This window comes from Panthera leo, chromosome A1 (assembly GCF_018350215.1).
Source record: "Panthera leo isolate Ple1 chromosome A1, P.leo_Ple1_pat1.1, whole genome shotgun sequence".
Lineage (NCBI taxonomy): Eukaryota > Metazoa > Chordata > Mammalia > Carnivora > Felidae > Panthera > Panthera leo.
In genome coordinates, this window is record NC_056679.1 from 104228094 (window position 1) to 104247573 (window position 19480).

General features: G+C 41.1%; 1 protein-coding gene across 2 annotated transcripts in view; it reads right to left on the reverse strand.

Annotated features, from left to right (window-relative positions):
- Positions 1-19480, reverse strand: part of ALDH7A1 (aldehyde dehydrogenase 7 family member A1) — a 39017-nt gene that overhangs the window by 5425 nt on the left and 14112 nt on the right. For both annotated transcript variants that reach the window (XM_042934046.1, XM_042934048.1), the window contains exons 7-14: positions 18726-18770; positions 15158-15235; positions 12673-12770; positions 8310-8351; positions 7201-7295; positions 5256-5340; positions 3300-3406; positions 327-443 (exon numbers count right to left, since the gene is read on the reverse strand). In XM_042934046.1, coding sequence (XP_042789980.1) covers positions 327-443; positions 3300-3406; positions 5256-5340; positions 7201-7295; positions 8310-8351; positions 12673-12770; positions 15158-15235; positions 18726-18770 — 667 coding nt within the window. The remainder of the gene's footprint in view (positions 1-326; positions 444-3299; positions 3407-5255; positions 5341-7200; positions 7296-8309; positions 8352-12672; positions 12771-15157; positions 15236-18725; positions 18771-19480) is intronic.

Sequence of the window (19480 nt, forward strand, 5' to 3'; positions counted from 1 at the left end):
TTTTTAAACATCATCTAACTATAAAAAGACACAATTCTCATTATTTTTTAACTGTTAATTACGGCACATTCCAATCTTGATTCAATCTCTTGGGATTGCAGAGAGTGGACCTGGGAGGGGTGGCGGTCAGTTTTTGTCTAACCTTAGCCGAGAAGGGCATAGGTGCCTGTCTTTTATTCCCCACAGGCAGTTTTTTTTGCAGAGTAACTACCTAAAGCCTCTCTATAGGCTAACAGTGAAATTTCACATACTTTCATTTTCTTTACTCTTCTCATTTGTTTTTTCAACATTAAACTAGAGAAAAAGCAAACAGAATCCATTTTTACCTTGAATTTAAAGACATAAAGGATCGGAGCAAACGTTTCTGTGTGGGCAATGGACGCATCGTGGGCCAGACCTGTCACAATGGTTGGTTCTACGTAATTTCCAGGGCGATCCATAACCTTCAGTAGAGAAGTAAAATCACAAGAATGAAAGCATTTTGTTTTCTGCTACTTTGGGTCATCAGATACAACCTTTGCCGTACTTGTGGAGGAAAATTTAAAAAAAAACAAACACCATTTACAGGTGAATTATTTCCCAAAAATAACGTCATCACGAATGAAAACGTTCTCTGCCTCCTATCGCTCCTAAGTTAGTCAGTCAGATAAAAATAGAAAAAAGAAGGATGAGGTTACACTGAAACACCACTGTTACAGGTGGCTTTTTAAAAAACCTATACAATGTAAAAATACATCATCTATACTGTCTGTGTTTTAAGACGGTAATGTGAGGGGTGCCTGGGTGGCTCAGGCATTTAAATGTCTGACCCTTGATTTCGGCTCAGATCTTGACCTCATAGTTTGTGGGTTCGAGCCCCACACTGGGTTCTATGCTGACAGCATGAAACCTGCTTGGGATTCTCTCTCCCTCTCTCAAAATAAATGAATAAACATTAAAAAAAATTACAATAAATAAATAAAGACAGTACTGTGTCCACCATCTCCAAATTCCTATACTGAAGCTTTAACTGGTACAGTGTGACTGAATTTGGAGACAGAACATCTATTTATTCATTTTTGAATGTTTTTTCTGAGAGAGAGAGAGAGAGAGAGAGAAAGCACGTGCGCGCACATGACTGGGGAGGAAGACAAAGAATCCAAAGCAGGCTCCAGGATCTGAGCTGTCAGCACAGAGTCTGACACAGGGCTCATTCCCACAAACTGCAAGATCATGACCTGAGCCAAAGTCCAACGCTTAACTGCCTGAGCCACCCAGGCACCCCTGGAAACAGAATCTCTACGCAAGTAATTAAAGTTCAAATGAGGTCACATGTAAGGGGCCCTAATCAGCCAGAAATGACATCCCTACAAGAGGAAGAGATACCAGAAACACAAAGGAAAAGCCATGTGAGCACACCAATATGGTGACCATCTGCATGCCAAGAACACAGGCCTCACCAGAAACTCTGCCAGGACCTTGATTTTAGACTCAGCCCCCACAACTGTGTCAATTTCTGTCATTTAAATGACCCAGTCTGCCCTAGCAAACCAATATATACTGTACAAAAATCAAAAGCCCCAAGAGTATACTGTAGACACTCTCCTAACCAACCTCCATGGAATCAAATTACTAGTTCATGTCCAGTTAACTAATGCTTGCATTCGTTCTGTAAAATACTCTTGATGCCCATGGTTGGGTGGTCTAGACTCCACTGTGTTTGTATTATTCTTTGAGCTGTGTGTTTTCCAAGAGTCAACTGTATCAACTCCCAATCCCATGCATGGCAGCAGTATCTATTACTGTAACACCACATTGCATTACATAACTTACGTATATGTTACACAAAGAAAAAAAAAGTAACACGAGTAACAAAAAATACACAAATATACAAACACACCTCTATTTAACAAGGCGTGTGTGTGTGTGTGTGTGTGTGTGTGTGTGTGCTCTGCTGTCAGCAGGGCCCGCTTCTGATCCTCTGTCCCCTCCTCTCTCTGCCCCTCCCCAGCTTGCGCTCTCTCTCTCTCTCTCTCTCTCTCTCAATCTCTCTCTCTCTCGCTCTCTCTCGAAAATAAGCAAACATGTAATGGGGTGCCTTGGTGGTTCAGTCAGTTAAGTGTCTGGCTTCAGCTCAGGTCGTGAACTTATGATTCATGAGTTCAAGCCCTGCATCGGGCTCTCTGCTGTCAGTGTGGAGCCTACTTCAGATCCTCTGTCTTCCTCTCTCTGTCCTTCCTCACTCCCACATGTGACTTACTTGCTCTCTCTCAAAAAATAAACATTAACAAAAAAATTTTATTTTTTATGTTTTTAAATGTTTTATTTATTGAGAGAGCGCAAGTGAGCAAGAGAGACAAAGTGTGAGTGGGGGAGGGGCAGAGAGACAGGGAGACACAGAATCAAAAGGAGGCTCCAAGGCTCCAAGCTGTCAGCACAGAGCCCGACACGGAGCTCAAACCCACAAACCATGAGATCATGACCTGAGCCACCCAGGTGCCTCTAACAAAAAAATTTTTTAATAAACATTTAAAAAAAAACAGAGGTATCAGTTCCCAAATACTAGGATACATATTTTTAACAGAGCTTTGTATTGTGCTATGAAAACCTTCTACCCTGTGTTTGTTGTTCTACACATGTCGCTGCGTGTCCCGACAGACGTTTCAAAGCTCTATGGGAAATGCAAAGTTGAAAGTTCCATGGGAAACGTGAGTTCAGAACTCGGCACCACTACAGTGACCATCATCAGGGCTAAGATTTATGTGATACAAAAATGGGAGTACACCATCAATGGAAAAAAGAAACCCCGGAGTCAACCCAGTGACTAGACCAACACACTGCCCAACCAAACGGTCAACCAGTTATTTTTGTTGCCTTTATACTAAATTGCCTTATAACCGATTGGTTATCCAACAGTAACGTTTGTGGTGGAAACGCTTGCAGCCAAGAGATCTACAGCGAAACTGCTTCATATCCTTTGATTTCCTGACTTAACTGACTTTTAAAAGTAACCACTAAATACAGATTCTGATTGCTCTGAATACAAAGTCTTGTACTGTCCCATGGAAAGGTCTCCCTTCCATACAAATTCCCAGGGACTCAATTCAACAGCCATCACGACTCGGAGTTTCTTGTGTGTCCTTCCAGAAGTGTTCCGTGCATTTTATGTTGTCACTCATTGAAACACCTATTTCCCCCTTATGAAAAGATGGAGAAGGCAAAGTCAGTAGTTGGGGGACCCTCCGCCATCTGCGCAGAGCCCTGCTCATGCTGAAAGGAAAGGAAGCAAACGTGTCACTACTGAGCTGGGCTGTCATTACCTTGCCACCATAGACCACAGTGCCACCTTCTTTCTTTGCTTCTTCTACTGCTCCAAGAAACATGCTCACTGACTGTTTGGTGTGGAGTGGCCCGTAGAGGACATTAGCTGCAGAGAAAAAGGAATGTGTGTCATTTCACCCCAAAAGGCATCATTACTGTTAGAAAACCTTTCCCAATGAACAGCCCCACCCCTTCAGACAGCCTCTCAGTGTAGACAAGGAGTCAGCAAACTCTTCTGGTAAAAGGCTAGACAGGAAATAGTCAACGTTCTGCATGACACAGGCCGTCTCTGCCACAGTAGTCACAGAAGACACTTAAACCAGGGGGTGGGACTGCGTCCTGCTTAAAGTTTCTCTACATAAGCAGGTAGTGAAATCTGCCAATCCCTGGGTTAATGGAATGGCTATCAATTAATCAGAGCGCCGCACTAAAAATATACGATCCGTTTATTCATGACCATGAGATCATGCTCTAAGAAGTTCACAGGCTCAGGAGCTGGTGTGGAACGGAACAGGGAAAAACAGATGCAGCCCTATATGGCTGCTGGAATCCAAACCATTAAAAGTGGCCAGGGGACAGAGGAAGAAGGGAGATCTAGGGAGGCCTCAGGGGAATCTTAGAGCACCAGTTACGGGAAAAGCGGGCTGAAGAGGACTCCAGCGGAAAGAGTAGCAGAATGGAGCGTGGACACTGGGAGCTCTACAAGAAAGATGGGAAAGCTGGAGCTCAGGGAGCAAGGGAGGAAATGGTACACAGCCAGTCAGGGGGTGGGCAGGGGAGGAGGCAGAGGTCACGTCATGAGAGACTGTGAGCCTGATCCAGAGAGACTTGGAAGGGATCCAGGTTTCAGCGGAAGAGCCATTAGAAGTCACTGGAGTGTATGAAGCAGGAAAATGAATTATTTCATCTAATTACATGTTTTAAAAAACCATTCTGGCTTCTCTGGAAGGCAGAAGTGGAAGCAGGCAGGTCAGGGAGGGGACACTCTTGCAGCCTTCCATGAGAATGGTGGTGGCTTGCACAAGGGTCATAAGAGTGCAGAGAGGGGCGCCTGGGTGGCTCGGTCGGTTGGGCGACTGACTTTGGGTCAGGTCATGATCTCACAATTTGGGGGTTCGAGCCCCACATCTGGCTCTGTGCTGACGGCTTGGAGCCTGGAGCCGGCTTCTGATTCTGTGTCTCCCTCTCTCTGCACCTCCCCTGCTCGCACTCTGTCTCTCTCCGACTCTCAAAAACTAAATAAATGCTAATAAAAGAAAAAAAAAATTTTTTTAAAAAGAGTGCAGAGAGAAGAAGCTCGTCAAAGTCATCCCATCTGAACTGGAGAGTGTGATGCTAAGTGAAATAAGCCATACAGAGAAAGACAGATACCATATGGTTTCACTCTTATGTGGATCCTGAGAAACATAACAGAAACCCATGGGGGAGGGGAAGGAAAAAAAAATAAAAATAAAAAAAAAAAAAAGAGGTTAGAGTGGGAGAGAGCCAAAGCATAAGAGACTGTTAAAAACTGAGAACAAACTGAGGGTTGATGGGGGGTGGGAGGGAGGGCAGGGTGGGTGATGGGTATTGAGGAGGGCACCTTTTGGGATGAGCACTGGGTGTTGTATGGAAACCAATTTGACAGTAAATTTCATATATTAAAAAATAAAAAATAAAAAAAAATAAAAAAATAAAAAAAACTTATATTAGAAAAAAAAAAAAAAAAAAAAAAAAAAAAAACAAAAAAAAAAACAAAGTCATCCCATCTGAACATCATCTCCAAGACTCACCCACCAGCCTACATCAAGCACCCAGGATCCTAAGCTAGGAGCAGACTTGACGCCCCACGTGCCCGATAACCTGCTTCATATGCCCTCAGGCCTCAGAAAAGAAAAAACAAAAAGTCTGAGATAGAAACACTGGTAACACCAACTGTCAAAAAGGAATACCTTTGAAATCAACCAGATACTCACAGTCCCAAGGGTTCCCCACACGGATCTGTGCATAGGCCTTTTTAAGTCTATTTACAACTTCATCATGGATGCTCTCATGTAAAAACTAAGCGATAAAAGAAACATTCAAGGGAAGATTCAAATAAACACATAAATTTGTCAACAATGTGTGATTTTTATTAATAGTACTAATTTATAGTTCATACTAGTTCTTAGACACTGTGACCTCTGAAAACAAAAGCAAACAGAAGTATACGTTCTTTAATTATTTAATTCCTACTTTTAATAACTACATTAAGATAATAAATTTCCACTTGGTAGATGTTGAACAGAAATCATAAGCCTTGTCTTTACCAAGTTTCTAAGGACCTGTCTGGCCAAGCTTCACACAGCAGTTATGCCTGTTTTTACTCTAAAGCATTCAACATCTTAATTACCAGAGAACCTCAAGTGTATCTGTCCCAGTTGTGGTGAACACATATTGGCAGCTGTTTGGTCTGCCTTGGTGTGGCTGTTGTGTAATAGCATGCTCTCGGCGGATTAGGTCTCCAGAGGGAGGACTCAACCAGGAGGACCGCCTTTGGACTCACACTAGGTAGGATGTGAGCTCCAAGCTATGTTCCCACTGACAGGGGTGAACTGGTCCAGCCATCCATTCTCTGGGTCGGTTTTCATGTAGCAAATGGATTGGCAGTCATGGAGAGGTCCACAGTACTGGAATGGGTTTTTCTACACATCACTGTCCCTATGAAAACCAATCTGGGCAGTGACTAATAGCATCCTTTAATGTTTAACACTACATGTAAAGCATGGACTTGTATACTTGCTCCAAGACACAAAGGAAAAGTAAAACTTAGCTGAATATACAAAGGCTTGACTTCCATGTCATTTCACATTTCACATATCATTAAAATTATAATCTTTTGGACGACCTGTTTCCTTCTTAGCATTAGTGTAATAAAGGTCTAAAGTAAATTCAACAAATTGTAAACATTCTATGAATATCGTATCTCAGATGTTTTTGGAGAACAACTATAGAAAAACAAAGGAAAGACAGATCTCCAACTGTTATAAAATAGAGAAAAAATGAGTATGAAAAGTTACAGAAAAAGTAGGCTTAATTTCCAGACCCATTTTATTCTAATTTGGATTATGTTAACCTTATAAAGAATTGGTTCATATTGAGGCTAAGAGTAAAAACACAAAGCCAGTTTCTCTGTAATTTAAATGTACAACTGTTTGAAATTTTTAATTACAAGAGGAAAACTCAACGATAATAATTTTTAAAATGTCAAATGTAGCCACACTTTGTACCTAATCAAAACTTGCTTGGTTGTAGTACTGAGTTTTCAGGACCATGAGAGCCATGAAAATCAGGCTGATACCCCACACAAAACCGAAATCCAGCTCAAATATAAGTACAGACCTTAAACTTCCCAAACCCCATACGCTGATGCTAAATCACATCTCCCTCTGTGCACTTAATAATAATGTGTCCTATATATGTGTGCACAGACTATACATTCATCCAGAGACAACCCACCTTTGCTTTTCAATAAACCACGTTACATCAAGTCTAGAAATGTAAGACCAGACTTATGGGCCCCAAATTAGTATCTTTATGTTTTACTGAAGTGTTTTTATAACGAAGCCAAGGCTCTATATCCTTTAGCGAATAATTTTCGAACTCTTCAAACTTATAGCTGATTTTATTCTCCAAGTGACATTGGACTTTGTCCATATTGTTTGAGGTCTCCGTCCCCAGTCCAGCTCCACCACTTGTAGCTTGGGCACAATCCCTGGTTGATCAGCCTTGAGCACACAAGAGTGTATCAGGGCCACAGATGTGTTGTGTCTACGGGAACACACTTTTCCAGCAATACTTGTACACCACTTCCTAACAGCGCAACGTGTAACCAAGTGGGTTGTGAAGACAATGTCACGCGCCCAACGCCGACACACTCACCAGGCGCCGCGCAGTGGTACATCTCTGGCCCGCTGTCCCCACGGCTGCGAAGAGAGCCGACGGAACGACCAAGCTGAGGTCTGCATCCTCAAAAGCTTGGAGAAACAAAACACACACCTGTCAGTGTCGCCATGTAGACGGGCTAACCGGTCGACCAGATGATGCCATCAGAAAGCTCAGGAAGAGAGTGTGTCAGCATTACCCCAGTGATGTAAGCATGTTCACACCACGAAGCCTCCATTAAGGCAGAATAACGAGCTCTATGGTCTTTACCTCAGTACAGTTGTCAGAGGAGATTAATAATGGTAGGCACCTGACAGGATTTTTGTGGGGATTAAAGGAAATAAACTCATATGAAACAGCTGAGCACAGTCCCTGCAACTACCCAGGGCTCACTAAATGCTATTTGCAAATGAACACTCTCTAGATAAGAAGTCCAACCCGAACAAACCCATCGCCACATGCTTTTTAAACTTCTGGTGTTCACCACAACAATATAGGCATCTACACATGGTAACAATGGCAATATACAAATTACCAGGTTTTGCCTTCTTATCACAAAGTCCATGCTTCTATTAAATCTCAATCCATCGATGTGCATTATCCACAAAAGGCTGATAACCTATTTTGTGCCCGACAACTGAAAATGAGAATTGGGTAAACTCCAAGCCTATGGGTTAAGTGATAAAATGCTTTAAGGAAGTGATCCTTCCCAATAAAAAAGCACTCAACCAAGATCTTGCTATAGACAAACTAATTTTTTAATATATAAAGGAATCAACAAGTCATGTAAGAGTTACTTACTTTAGAAAAACATGTGGCCAGTTTTCAGAAAGCAGAAGGAAAAACAAGAAATCATGACAAGCTACAAAGGCTCAGACACAGGCTCGAAGCCCCAGGTAACATTTCCCAGCATGAACACCTGTCCTTCCTAGTTATCTCTGCCTTCAAACCTTTGTGTCGTATCTCACAAGTGAAACTCTGAAACCTAAAATTAGGTCTTAGACGCACACAACAGAGGAGGGAAGAAAGTGTCCACCCAAGTTCTGTATGGTCACCATGGCTACCGAAGCTATTCTCAACAGCAAACAAATAAAGGGTGGCCTTACCAATGATGGCATTGTTTCCTCCAAGTTCTAACAAACTTCTCCCTTTAAAAATACACAAACACACGTTAATACCCATTTCAGTACTTAGCGCACACTGACAGATGGCCTCAAATCACAGCCTATCTCAACTGTGTTTTCTTTTTTGTAAGTTTATTTAATTTGAGAGACAGAGAGAGAGAGAGAGAGAGAGAGAGAGAGAGAGAGAAGGGGAAGGGCAGAAAGACAGAGAGGGAGAGAGAGCATCCCAAGCAGGCTCCATGATGTCAGCACAGAGCCTGGCGCGGGGCTCAATCTCACGAAACACAAGATCATGACCTGAGCCGAAACCAAGAGTTGGACACTTAACAGACTGAGCCACCCAGGCACCCGAGTTTATTTTCTGATTTAAACTGTAGCATAAGGGGGCACGTGGACGGCTCAGTCGGTTAACGTCTGACGTCAGCTAAGGTCATGGTTTCATGGTTCGTGAGTTTGAGCCCCACATCGGACACTCCACTTTCAGCGAGGAACCGCTATGGATTCCCTCCCTCCCTCTCAGCCCCTCACCCACTTGATCACTCTCTCTCAAAAATAAAAAACATGAAAAAATTTTTTTTAAACTCTATCATAAGGATTGCACTGATGTCAAATTTCTTGATTTTAATAACCTTATCATACATAGTTATATGGCACAGTGTCCTTCTTAAGAAATACACCAACACAATGTCTTCACCTTTCCCCAAAGGTTAAAAAACAACATGCACCCACAGTTTCTGTGTGTGCGTGCTGCCAGAGAGAAAGAAAGTGATAAAACAAATGGGGAAACAAGTAAGTAGTGGGTGAATTTTGTTCAAGGGTATACAGGAATTTCTTGTGTTAGTCATGTAACTTTTCTCTAAATGTGAAATTATATCCCCTCCCCAACTCCACAAACATTTAGTGTAAAACGGAGCAGTCATTGTGGAAGACTGTGTAACTTTCCAAGAAATGAATCACAGGATTACCATATGCCTATCAATCCACTTCTGGGTACCTAACCAATTGAAGTGAAAACAGGAACTTGAACAGGTAAGAGCAGACCTATGCTCACAGCTGCGCTGTTCGTAACAGCCACAAGGTGGAGACAAAAATAAAAACAAAAACAGGAGCTGCAAGGTAGCAGCAGCCCAAGTGTCTATCAATAAATGCCCGAATCAGGGCGCCTGCGTGGCTAGGTCAGTTAAGCTCAGGTCATCATCTTATGGTTTGCGAGTTTGAGCCCCACATCAGACTTGTGCCGACGGTTCGGAGCCTGGAGCCTGGAGCCTGCTTTGGATTCTGTGTCTCCCTCTCTGTCTGCCCCTCCCCCTGCTCACGCTCTGTCTCTCTCTCCCTCAAAAATAAATAAACATTTAAAAAAAATTTTTTTAAATGAATGAATCAACCAAATGTGGTAAATACATACAAGGGAATAACCTTCCGCCCTAAAAAGGAAGAAAATTCTGACACATGTTGCAACCTTTAAAACATGCTATGCCAGTCACAAAAGGACAAATATTGGGTGGTGATTCTACTTATAGGAGGTTCTTAGAAGAGTCAAATCCAGAAAAGAAAGAAAGGAGAATGATGGTTGCCAAGGGCTGGAAGAAGGCAGAAATACGGAGGTGGTTTTTAATGGGGATGATGTTGGGAAAACAAAAAAGGTCTGGAGATGGATGATGGTGATGGTTGCACAACAATGAACATGTACTTAATGCCACAGAAGTATACACTTAAAATGGTTAAAATGATACATTTTATATTATATACATAATACAAAATATATATACATATGTTTTTACACACACACAAACACACACATATTTTTTTACAATAAAAAAAGTTAAAAAATTATGTGCTCAGATGGCTCAGTCAGTTATGCATCCGACTCTTGATTTCGGCTCAGGTCATGATCTCACAGTTCATAGCATCAAGCCCCACATCGGGGTCTGCACTGATAGTGTGGAGCCTGCTTAAGATTCTCTCCTCCTCTGTCTCTGCCCCTACCCTGCTCATGCTGGCTCACTCTCTCTCACTCTCACTCTCTCTCAAACTAAAGAAACTTTAAAACAAGTATGTGCTCACTGCAGGAAAAAATGTTTTAATCAGAAAGTATCAAACAGGCAAAAAGTCATGGCTCGTAAACATAATGAAATCTCTCCTCATAATTGGGTATAGGGCCTTCAAATCTCTTCAATGTTCATTTCTATTTACTTGAGATTGTACAAACTAATTTGCTCTTACACCTTTTACCTAAGTTAAGAGCTGTTTAAAAAAAATCACTGCACAGTACTTCACCATGATGGCAGACTAAATTTTACTTAGCTACTGCTCTAGTGTTGGATATATTGGTTAATTTTTTTAATGTTTATTATTTATTTCTGAGATGGGGGAGGGGCAGAGAGAGAGAGGGACACAGAGAATCTCAAGCAGGCTCTGCGCTGTCTTCGAGGAGCCCGATTTAGGCTCGAACTCACAAACCCTGAGATCATGACCTGAGCCGAAATCAAGAATCAGAGGCTTAGCCGACTAACCACTCGGGCACCCCTGGATTGTGTTTTATATTGCTGAATTTTAAGTCTTTTATTTATTCTAGATACCAATATGTTATCAGATAAAGGATTTGCAAATACCTTCTCCCATTCTGTAGGTTGTTCTGTCCATCTTTTTGATAGTACCCTTTGAAGCACGAAAGTTTTTTTTTTTTTAATTTTATTTTTTTAATTTTTTTATTGTTTATTTATTTTTGAGACACAGAGAGACACAGCATGAGTGGCGGAGGGGCAGAGAGAGAGGGAGACACAGAATCAGAGTCCAGACTCTGAGCTGTCAGCACAGAGCCCGACACGGGGCTCAAACTCACAAACCGTGAGATCATGACCTGAGCTGAAGTCGGTCGCTCAACTGACTGAGCCACCCAGGCGCCCCTGAAGCACGAAAGTTTTATTTTTGATGAAGTCTATCTAATGTTGGTTATGTTTTAAGGGTCATATCCTAGAAACCATTGCCTAATCCAAGGCCATAAAAACCTATTCCTATGTTTTCTTCTAAGAGTTTGATAGTTCTGGCTCTCACATTCAGGTCTTTGATACATTAGGAGTTAATTTTTGTGTACAGGAAGAGGTGGGGTCTTTCATATGTACATACTTGGATATCTAGTTGTCCCAGCACCATTTGTTAAAAAGACTAGTTTTTCCCTCCATTGAAATGTCCTGGCACCCTTATCAAAAATCAGTTAACCGTAACTCGAAGGGTTTATTTCTGGACTGTTATTCCACTCATTTTTATGTCTATCCTGATGCCAGTACATAGTCTTGAATTTTTTATACTGAATTTTTTAGACTAAGTTGCAGTATTAGGACATATGGGTCCCCCTTTGGTATTTTTCAAGACTGTTTGGCTGCTTGGGGTCCTTTGCATTTCATCTGAATTTTAGGATCAGCCTGTCAATTCTGCAAAGAAGCCAGCTGACATTTGGAAAGGGATTGCAATGAATCTGTAGATTACTTGGACAGTATTGATCTTAGGCTACAATAATACTAAGTTTCCCAAACAGTAAAAATGGGATGTCTTTACATTGACTTAGGTGTTCTTTAATTACTTTCAATAATACTCTATAGTAATGCCTGTGTGAAAGACTCCAACTTCCTTTGTTGTATTTATTATTTTTTAAAGATTTTATTTTTAAGTAATCACGTCCAACGTGGGGCCTGAACCCACAACCCTGAGATCAAGAGTTGCATGCTCTACTAACTGAGACAGCCAGGAGCCCCTGTTGAATTTATTCTTAAGTATTTTATTCTTTTTGACACTAGTGTAAATGTCTTCAGAATTTCATTTTGAGAATGCTTATGGTCAAAGTAAAGGAATGCAAGTGATCTTTGTATTGTATCTTGTATCCTATAACCTTGCTGACCTTAGTTATTAGCTCTACTGGCTTGTAAACTTGCTGTTTAAAAGCAATGCCTTTGGTGTATAAAACCCTTTTCAGTCATATATACGTAAAATGTAAACAAGAACAGATTTAAGCCTTCCGTTCCATACTTATTCTAGGTCCTGTACTCCCTGGCCCTGCTTGGAGCGTGAGTTTTCTGTTTTTAATTTGCCAAACACTTCTGATAGAAATAAAGAAATGTATTTGATAGGATTTCACTATGGTAATTTAGGGGGAAAATGAAATCCTTCTGAAAATTATGCTATTAAATTTGCAATCTCCCCATTAATAGCTGTATCCCTCTGTTACCTGGATATTCAAATAAACATGGCTGCTGTCCCTTCAGAAGGGATCAGGGAGGAAAAACCCAACTTTTAGATTTCATAGCCATCCCTGATGGAACTGCAATCCTCATTAAAAGGCAACACTTACCAAACCTCTCCTGCACCATAAGGGCCACCTGTTTTCCCACCTGTGTGCTCCCGGTGAAGGACAGCAGGTTCACCCGTTCATCTTTGGCCATTGCAGTGCTGCAGGGGAATAAACACAGTCACCCAAGGCAGAGAAACCCAGCAACAGTGGCACCTGCTGGAACCAGGTCAGAACATTTCCTCATCATGAAAAGACACTCACTCAAAGATACAAATATGTCTATCCCAAGGATGCAAAGGAAAGTTTTCATGAAAATGAACTAGATGTTCACAGGCAGAGCCATACAGCACAATAGGCTAACCTGGTCTGGGAGCTCTCTGTAAACTGAAATCACCTTGAGGACATTGTTAAGGATGAAAGTCCTTCCTATACATTATGACCTTAGCACTTCCTTGATTAACATCCCAGTTATTCTGCAGACCCCTCAACTAATTCCTTTAAGAATTAAAAATGTGAAGGTTGCAGGAAAGCATCCTAAGTATCTCTCATGAAATCTCACTTAATAAAGACTGTGCTAGGATTTCCAGTTACCTCTAAGAAATATAAATCAGATACTATCGATCTGATCCACCTGGCTCCTGGTTCAGAGCTTCAAAGGACTCAGTATGGACCATGCAGGGTAGCCAGAGCATCAGACTTATGTTAAGGCTGGAACAGCTTGATGAGATTATGCGTGGAGACTTCCCCAGGTTCAGCCCAGCAAACGTGAGCACGGATATGGATACTCAAAGTGGCTGTTATTAAATGCATGACTGCAAACACTACTCTATCTGAGCTAGCTGAAGACCAACGTGAAGGACTGATGTCCAAAGAAGAGGGGCGCCTGGGTGACTCAGTTGGCTAAGCGTCCAACTCTTGAGTTTAACTCAGGTTACGATCTCATGGTTCGTGGGTTCAACACCCACATCGGCCCTGCCCTGACAGTGCGGACCCTGCTTGGGAATCTGTCTCCCTCTCTCTCTGCTCCTCCCCCACTCATGATTCTTCTCTCTCTCTCAAAAATAAACATTAAAAAAAAACAAAGTACAAAGCGCAAAAAAGACTAGGTCAAAGGATATATTATTCATTTTATAAATGACATTTAGATATTATTTCACTATCCACTCTATATGTGAAAGTTGTATTCTCTAACACGTTCCCATTTTTATAAAAAAGGACTGATTTATTCATTCATTCATTCAGTCAGTCATTCATTTTGAGACTGACCAGTAGGTGGAGTAGTATGGTAACAGTGATGGATGGAGATCAACATTTTAACCACACCAGTGTGGGCTGTGAGGCCTGACTCCTATGAAACCACACTTAATTAAAGTCTAATCCAGGGGCACCTGGCTGGCTCAGTGGGCAGAGCATGGGACTCTTGATCTTGGAGTTGTGAGTTCGAACCCCACGTTGGACATAAAGATTACTTAAATATAAAATCTTAAAATAAATACATAAACAAAGTCTAAGCCAGTAGTAACAACTTCAACTTCCATCATTGTTCAGGGCAATCAGAGTCAGTTCCCAGCTTAAAAACAGGCTCTGATGTTATGCTGAGTTAAAGAAACCAGACACAAAAGGCCACATGTTATATGATTCCATCTACATGAAATGTCCCAAACAGGCCCAACTATAGAGATAGAAAGTACAGGAGTGGTTGCCAGGGGGAAGAGGGAAGATGGTAAGTCAGTGCTAATACGTACAAAGTTCCTTCCTGGTGAAATGAAAATGTTCTCAAATAAGATAATGGTAATGGTTGCAAAACACTGTGAATATTCTAAAAACCACTCAACTATACCTTTTTAAAGAGAGAATTTCATGGTATGTGAATTATATAGCCAATTTTCTTAAAACAATACATTTTTAAAACGAAGCTCTATTCCTAGGGGCCCCTTTTTTCGTTCAGCTCAAGAACCTAGACAATAGGATGTGGGGGGAGGAATACACCAGACTCCAATTCCACAGCTTTGCTTTGTAAGCACCTTTATAAATCAAGTGTCAGGAAGCCATAGATGTCCCAGTGTTCCAGCAGTTTCTTATTTTAGGCTGTAAACATCTTACACAAGTAGCTCCGGGTAATTAAAAAAAATAATTCTTACTCTTCTTCCAACAAAGACTAATGAAGACAAAGCCCAATAAGGTACGTAATAATAATGATTCCAAAAAACCACTCACACCTCCTCAGCTTTACTGGGTTTCATTATTGTAATAAAGATGATTCTGGAGCACCTGGGTGGCTCAGTCAGCTAAGGGTCTGACTTCGGCTAAGGTCATGATCTCACAGATCATGAGTTTGAGGCCCGCATCGGGCTCTGTACTGACAGCTCAGAGCCTGAAGCCTGCTTTGGATTCTGTGTCTCACGCTCTCTCTCCCTGCTCCTCCCCCACTGGCATTCTGTGTCCCTCAAAAATAAATATTAAAAAAACTTAAAAAAAAAAAGATGATTCGGATCATCAACCCAGGGTCCTTCAACAGAAAAAGACGCAGGGCCCGTTGACCTACCCTATATCTGCTCCACCACAGGTCAAGGAACAAATAGCACCAGGAAGTTTGTTGTCTTCTAGAACCTTGGCTATTATCCTAAAAAAGGAAAAAGCAATTACTAAGAAAGAAAACAATTTCTAAGGGTTTTTCTAAAACTAGGAATAATTTCCAACTGCGTGACTTTCCTTTTCCAACTTTCTCCCTCACTCTGACCCCAAACATGCAGGCCTGCATTTCACCTCACATATTACAGGTGAGGTTTTCCAACACTTAAAGGCAGAACTCTTCTCCCCCTAAAATCTTTAGAAGAAAAAAAACATACAAAATAAATAAAAGATACAATGCAATGGTCAGGTAGTTCAACTGCTCACTGTTTTCTAACATTTTTCGGCCAAACTAGGAACACATATCTAGCTTAAGACGACAGAGCGATCACAGGACGTTTGTTTTTGGTTTTTGTTTTTGTCTCTTGCCACAGATCCATCAAAATGATGGCAAAGAAATAAAAAGATGCTTCGGATTCTGTGTCTCCCTCTATCTTGCCCCTACGGTGTTCATGCTATGACTCTCACTCTCTCCTTCAAAAATAAACACTCAAAAAATTTTAAAAAATAAAGAAAGAAAAAGGAAGAAAGGTAGTCCCCATCAGCAAATGACATCCCAACACATCTGTGCAAAGCGACAGCCAGCCAGAGAAGTGGTAAAGGAGGAAACTGAAAGAGGCCCCCAAAGCTAGTGTAGTTGCTGAGGAGGTACAGCAGAGGGAGCTACACCTGCCAACAGAACCTCAACAAGTTCACGACTAGTCTCCTCCACTGGCTTCACACCAAATCCTTTACTAAAGAAATATCAGCACCCTCCAGACTAAAGCACTGTGGGCTAGCAGTTTTCTAACACTGAATAATACAACTTATTCTATGAATCAAAATGATAACTACAGTTCCATACACCTTAAATCTGATGAGGAGTTGTAAAAAATGGTAATTCTGGTTTCTCTTTCATTCATTTTGAGGTTCCTGAATACAGCCGAGACTATTCATCAATCCTCCTAACCTTCTGGCTACTTTCTAATTTCTAATTTGTTTAAATTTTTTTTAAAAAATCCAAATTAAAAAAACAAACACTTCCATAAAAAAAGGGACCGCTGTTAAACATAAATTCTTTAACTGTCCCCGAAGCTGTCCTTTATAGTGGTTTTCTTTTTTCTTGCCCACCAAGGATCATACATGCAGTTGTAATGTCTGAACCTAGATTTCAGGTCGTACAATTTCTTCCACAGACTCGGGGTATATACACTGTCTGCAGAAGGAGGCGGATTGTTTTTGAAGGGTCAGGATTTTGCTCTGTGTCTGTGGGTTTACAAAACCCTTTTCCCTATTGCATGAGCCTCTGACTTTGGGTTATGTCTCTCGTTCTGTTGCCCAGGTGACCTGGTCAATGTCAGGGCGTCACCAGTGCTACAGACACAGCATGACTTACGGTAGAAACGACCCCTGACTGGTGAACTCCATCTGGACTGGCATAACAACGTGAGAACTGTAAATGGGAACCTCAGGCTTTCTGCCCTTCCCTGAGCACAGGGACTTTTGTAACTTCATGTCCCTTATGGGTACCTGAAAGCTGTGCCTATGGAATTTTTCTAAGACATTCTGCTTCTTGTGAGTCAGCAGGCTTGTGAGTCAGAGCAACCCCCACAACTGTCCAAAGCAGATCTCACCTCCGTATTCCTGCATAAAATGTTACAAAGACACAGAATAAAGAGAAATACTGGATGCTATCTCTCCTGGCAAACTATGACCTTTCCTACATCTTTATGAATAGAAAAAGGGACAACGCGTAGCCAGTGTTCATCTAGGAATCTGAACGTTTAGCTGATTCTGCAGCACCTTTAGTTAACTCCAGCAAAATCTAGCATCATTTTATTTACTGTCTTCTCTAACAGAATCGGCTAACATTCTCAATTACCTAAAAAATCACCCACACTCCCATAGGAACATTTCAAATCCTTCAAACTATTTAGAGCAAATAAATGAGATCAAAGGAGCAATCACATAGAACATGTGAAACTATTATCAAAATAAATATTTTAAACCAGCTGATGGGGCACCTGGGTGCTCAGTCGGTTAAGTGTCCCACTCTTGATTACAGCTCAGGTCATGATCTCATGGTCGGGTCCTGTGTTGCCAGTGCAGAGCCTGCTTGGGATTCTCTCTCCCTCTCTCTCCCCCAAAATAAAAAAATGAACTTGAAAAAAAAAAAAAAAAAAAAAGCTGCCTAATAACAATCGGTAAGTCTGTTCACTCTGTCGACATTAACTGTTTTGGGTTTGTTTTTTAAGGTTTATCTTTAAAAACTGCCCAGGAATCTCATATTTATACATGTGATTTGTCTCATGTGTCGTGCAGATTAGAGTTGTCTTTGATACTTAATTATAATTTAAGTATAATTATAATCATAAATTTTAATTATTATAAATAAGTCAGTAGTTATCTAATTGTTAAATTTAATTATCTTGCCTTGGAGGATAGAGTTTCCTCAATATTATGTATTCCTTTCAAGTAAATACTAACACATACTACTCTCTCTTTCAGCCCACGTGTCAATTCCTAAGCCACTGTTCCTCAATGGACTTCTAACCTCAAGGACCCTCTTCCATAAAGATTCCACAGGCTTTCTACCAGCAATTCTTAAATCAGAGAAAGAAGACCATGCAGCCAAAGGAACAGCAAGAACGGTCACCACTCTACACGGGAAGACATCCTGTTCTATACAGACTCTAAATGCCACAAGGATAAACCAGTAATACTGATTTTATGACCTAATCAGAGTTGTCAAGTTCTCTAAAATGATTAAAAAAATTCTTGTCACCAAAAGATGAAATACATTTTAGATAGTGTCAGAAGAGTCAATAGAACAGTATAATAACCATTTCTTTGTTTTGCCAACCACCTATTAAACAAAAGCCAGGAAACTATCACCTGGGTAAAAATCAAAACCATGAACATGTTTAGAAGTTACTAAATACAGTCCGTAAATTGTAAGGATAGCTCCTTTCCACTGGATTTGGTGTTATTTCCCAAAACACATAACAGTTTTGAAGAGCCCAATTTTAATACTTTTATCAATATCTGCTTGTTTCCAAAGAGTTCAATTACACGGCTCTACAAGAGCTCCATATACCGTAAAATGATGTAAAAGTTATTACAGGGGCAGCTGGATGCCTCAGTCAGTCAAGAAGCCGACTTCAGCTCAGTTCATGAACTGCCCATTGTGAGTTCAGGCCCTGTATTGGGCTCTGTGCTGTTAGCATGGAGTCTCCTTAGGATCCTTGGTCTCCCTGTCTCTCTGCCCCTCCCTTGCTAGACCCCCCCCCCTTGTACCCCTCCCCCCCACCGCCGCCTCTCTCTCTCCTTCTCAAACATTAAAAAAAAAAAAAAAATCTGATTACAAGCCAAGGAGAAAAAAAGGTTACCCACGTTCCATGCTTAATAAATATGACCCTTCCACACTGGATTAAAAGCCAGTGCCTACCGATCACCTTTTCCGATTATTCGATACTCAGGAAAAGAAAGCCACACATACTTACTTTGTGACAGCTACACTAATGAGGGAAGTTGTTGGAGCTCCTTTCCTTGAGAGGATCAAAAAAAAAAAAAAAAAAGCAACTTAATTTGGTGGAAATCATAAATACCTTTTATTGTCAAGCAGAAACAAGTCTTTCTGAGAAGTTCTGTCCAATTAAACCACAGAGCCTAATAAGTGATATCAACATTTGTCCTTGAGCTTTGTGTCTTTGGGAGCTCAGGTACTATAAAACTTTGAAAACCATAAAAATGGCACCAAGCAATTTTGAACCTGCTTGCTGCACTGATCACGGGAACTGTTACATTAACCTCTGTCAATGACGGAAATGGAAATCTATCAACGTGAACTTTACAAGTTCCTTAGAAGGCTCAAGGGGCTGGAAAAAAACCACATGACTAGTCCTTATGGATTAAAACACTAAAAGGCATGGGTCCCTTTGGCAACATGGTGCCAAATCATCAATCTCCCACTGATGCCTGGCCTTTGTAGAGAGTCTGTGAAAGCATTCAACCGAACACATTAACGTTAGTAAGTTAATTACCAGTGGAACAGATGCCAAATGGGCAAAGACAACTGTCCTGGCTTTCCTAATCTAACTTCTCCCATTCAACACAGAAGTTAAAAACAAGCAACTGTTTTGTCATCTACAAAATACAGACATTCTCCCAACTAACATCTACTATCCCATATTTTCCAGAGAGGTAAAAGTTAATGTATCAATGGGCACAATGGTCAAGGGCTGCAGAATCACTTGGG